The sequence below is a fragment of the Octopus bimaculoides genome, chromosome 3 (genome assembly GCF_001194135.2).
Source record: "Octopus bimaculoides isolate UCB-OBI-ISO-001 chromosome 3, ASM119413v2, whole genome shotgun sequence".
Lineage (NCBI taxonomy): Eukaryota > Metazoa > Mollusca > Cephalopoda > Octopoda > Octopodidae > Octopus > Octopus bimaculoides.
The window spans coordinates 147312881-147316014 of record NC_068983.1 but is presented as its reverse complement, the minus strand read 5'-3'; the positions used below and the strand labels follow the sequence as shown (position 1 = coordinate 147316014).

Genomic DNA, 3134 nt, shown 5'->3' with positions numbered 1-3134 from the left:
GGTCATGTAAAAACAAATAGTAAATGAGTATATGCATATATACGTACAGGTATGTGCATACCGACATCCACCTGTATGTATAGGTGCATATCTGGGTACAGGACATTGCAAACAAAACGTAGACGAGAAAACACACAAGCCACATAGAGAACATTCTTCTTCATCAGCTACCCACGTTTTAACATCGGCGTTTCGACGAGCTTCGGGCAGGACGCATCGCTAAAACGGCTCTTCCCATGGACCGCAAATTAAATTTGTATACACAAATTAAACCTTGCCATGGAGGAAGATAGATAGATAGATAGATATATACATACCTATATATGAGTGAGTGAATGTGTGTGTGATACATGGATATATATATGTGTGTGTGTGTGTGTGTTATGTATGGATATATGTGTGTGTGTTTATACTAAGTATATGATTTAAGTTATAGAACGAAGTTAGACAAATTCAATCATATTTTTCATAAATGGAGAACATTAGATGTAAATTTCGGATAAAATATCCATTCTATTCGCTAGATGATCGTTTCATACAGAAAGACAATAAATTCATTTTAAGAATCTGTGTTGTCAAAGAGCACTCACCAGTAACATAATAAGAAAAAAATAAGAACTTAATAAAGAAAAAGGAAAGGTGGATTTAAGAATTACATGGGTATTGTGTTCTTAGTGCTTTTTAATGTGTAATTATTCTAGGAGTCATGTCTATTTAAAACACAACAAACAAGTAACGGCTAGGTGATGATATATATATAACATAGAAATATAGGTAACTTTTTCTCTATAGATTAGTGTAAAAGTTCAAAACTTCATATAAGAAGTAAACAGCAAATGGGGTTGAAAAACCAAATAAGGGAGTACGGAATTTTTAAATACAGGAAACTGAAATTTATATTTGATAATCATTTCAGCTTTTTTATAAATTAGAAAAAAATGTTCAAAAGCCCTCATAAATGGTTAGTGGTATATAAACTTTATAACAGGATGTTTATGTAAATAATATGTCAGATATATAGGAGATATTTTACAGAAAATAGTTAAAGCAGTAAAATTAAGATACTAATAGGTGGTTAATACAATATAAGAAAAGTATAAAAATTATAAGGATAATAAAGAAATATATATGTATAGATGTGTGTGTGTGTGTGTGTATCTATGTACCACTAACTATTTCTCCACCCTTACAGTTAATTTTCTTAATTTTTAAAATTTAGCCATATCTGTATTTGTCCGACCTCTCAATTAATTCTTTTATGTATATGTATATATCTATGTACCTATGCATATGTGTGTGTGTGTATATATATATATATATATATATATATATATGGCCTTCGTGCTGATGGCACGTAAAAGCACCCACTACACTCTCGGAGTGGTTGGCGTTAGGAAGGGCATCCAGCTATAGAAACTCTGCCAAATCAGATTGGAGCCTGGTGTAGCCATCTGGTTTCACCAGTCAAATCGTCCAACCCATGTTAGCATGGAAAGCGGACGTTAAACAACAACGATGATGATGATGATGATTATATGTGTATATATATATATATGTATACATGTATGTATGTACACATGGATATATGTGTGCATGTGTATAACATATTTACCTCTGAAGCGTCTTCATATGTTACTATCAGAGCATTCGGCTTATCTTTTATTACTGACCACCACTGTTTTGTGTATTTAAAATAATCACCTGTAGGAACTGCAAAATGAAATAGAAAATACGTTTTACATTTACTGGCAGAGATAACCAAGTCGGTCCTTGTCCCTAGTAACATACAAAAAAAAATATAAATGTGCCATTGGGTATTACAAACTCACTTAATGCAGAAGGCTGCTTCCATTGACATGCGTATCACAAAGCTTACTGTTTTGCAAACATACTATAAGTATACACAGCTATTAACAATTACTAATACAGAATTGTATTTGTGATAATTCGATATTTTTTTCTTTTTAACATACCCTGCCACCATCCCCTGCCGGAGCCCCATGCAGCCTTAGGTGCTTTCGCTCAATAAACACTCACAACGCCCAGTCTGGGAATCGAAACCGTGATCCTATGACCACGAGTCCGCTGCCCTAACCACTGGGCCATTGCGTCTCCACTATATGCATATGAGTAACACAATATCATGTTTGACACCCTCTCTAATCATTGCTGGCTACTTTCATCTGTCAGATGAATGTATAGAATTTGATTTAATGTAAATGTTACTTCATCTTACTACATAATGTCATTAGATGAAATACTACGAAACATGCTCATTATACTGAACTTAGAAAGATGTAAGACAAATCAGTCATGGCAGAATTTGAACTCAAAACTGAGAAGTTGGTGCTTAATAGAAACCACTACTGATACGACGCATTTTGAAGAAATGATCATTTGAAGCATTGTATTAACTTCATTCATTACCTAATGTATATTGAAGTTTTCTTTGTGGTTCTCTTTAAATTCCACCTGGTTTTATCCAACTATGTGAACTTTGAGTGTCTTGAATGGCGTTCATATTTCTGCAAGTATCCAGACCAGACATCTGGATCCCTTTCTCTGCATGTTTTTCCTGCAGATATTCTGTATTGATATCAGCTGCATTAATATTACCTGTCTATGGGAGCCCGTACTGCTTCTTTTCATTAACTAACTTATTAGGAATTAAATATTTCAAAGCATCTACTTCGACTGTCATGCTTCACTCTCCTTACAAATTAGGTTTCATTTCCAGATAAATGTCATAATTAAGGTAGGACAACAATATCATTAAAGTAATTCTTTGAACTTTATCAATATCTATAAAAGAGAGGATGTTTGTGTGTGTGTGTACGTGAATGTGGTTTATGCACGTCCATAAATTAGCACGCGTGTCGCTCCAATTTTAGGAGAAGATTCGGAATGACCCTATGTGCATTTTAGTGAACTTTCTCTCTCAGAGGTACCCGCGTATACCTGTAAAAATCGATAAACTTTTACCAATTTTGAAGTTTGTTGACATGGCGAAGTCAAATCTGTGCATACGCGCATGAAAGAGAGAGAGAGAGAGAGAGAGACAGACAGACAGACAGACAGACAGAGAAAGAAAGAAATAGTGTGTTTGTGACAGGGGGGATAAAGTGTTTGCTAGC

General features: G+C 34.3%; 2 protein-coding genes across 5 annotated transcripts in view; one reads left to right on the top strand and one right to left on the bottom strand.

Moving 5' to 3' along the window:
• Window positions 1–3134, top strand: part of LOC106875508 (serine protease 48) — a 466125-nt gene that overhangs the window by 69707 nt on the left and 393284 nt on the right. The gene's annotated exons all lie outside the window — the stretch shown is intronic.
• LOC106884084 (sulfotransferase 1A1) overlaps window positions 1–3134 on the bottom strand; it is a 16709-nt gene that overhangs the window by 5874 nt on the left and 7701 nt on the right. For all 4 annotated transcript variants that reach the window (XM_052966616.1, XM_052966617.1, XM_014935303.2 and 1 more), the window contains one exon: window positions 1613–1710. In XM_052966616.1, the coding sequence (XP_052822576.1) occupies window positions 1613–1710 (98 nt within the window). The remainder of the gene's footprint in view (window positions 1–1612; window positions 1711–3134) is intronic.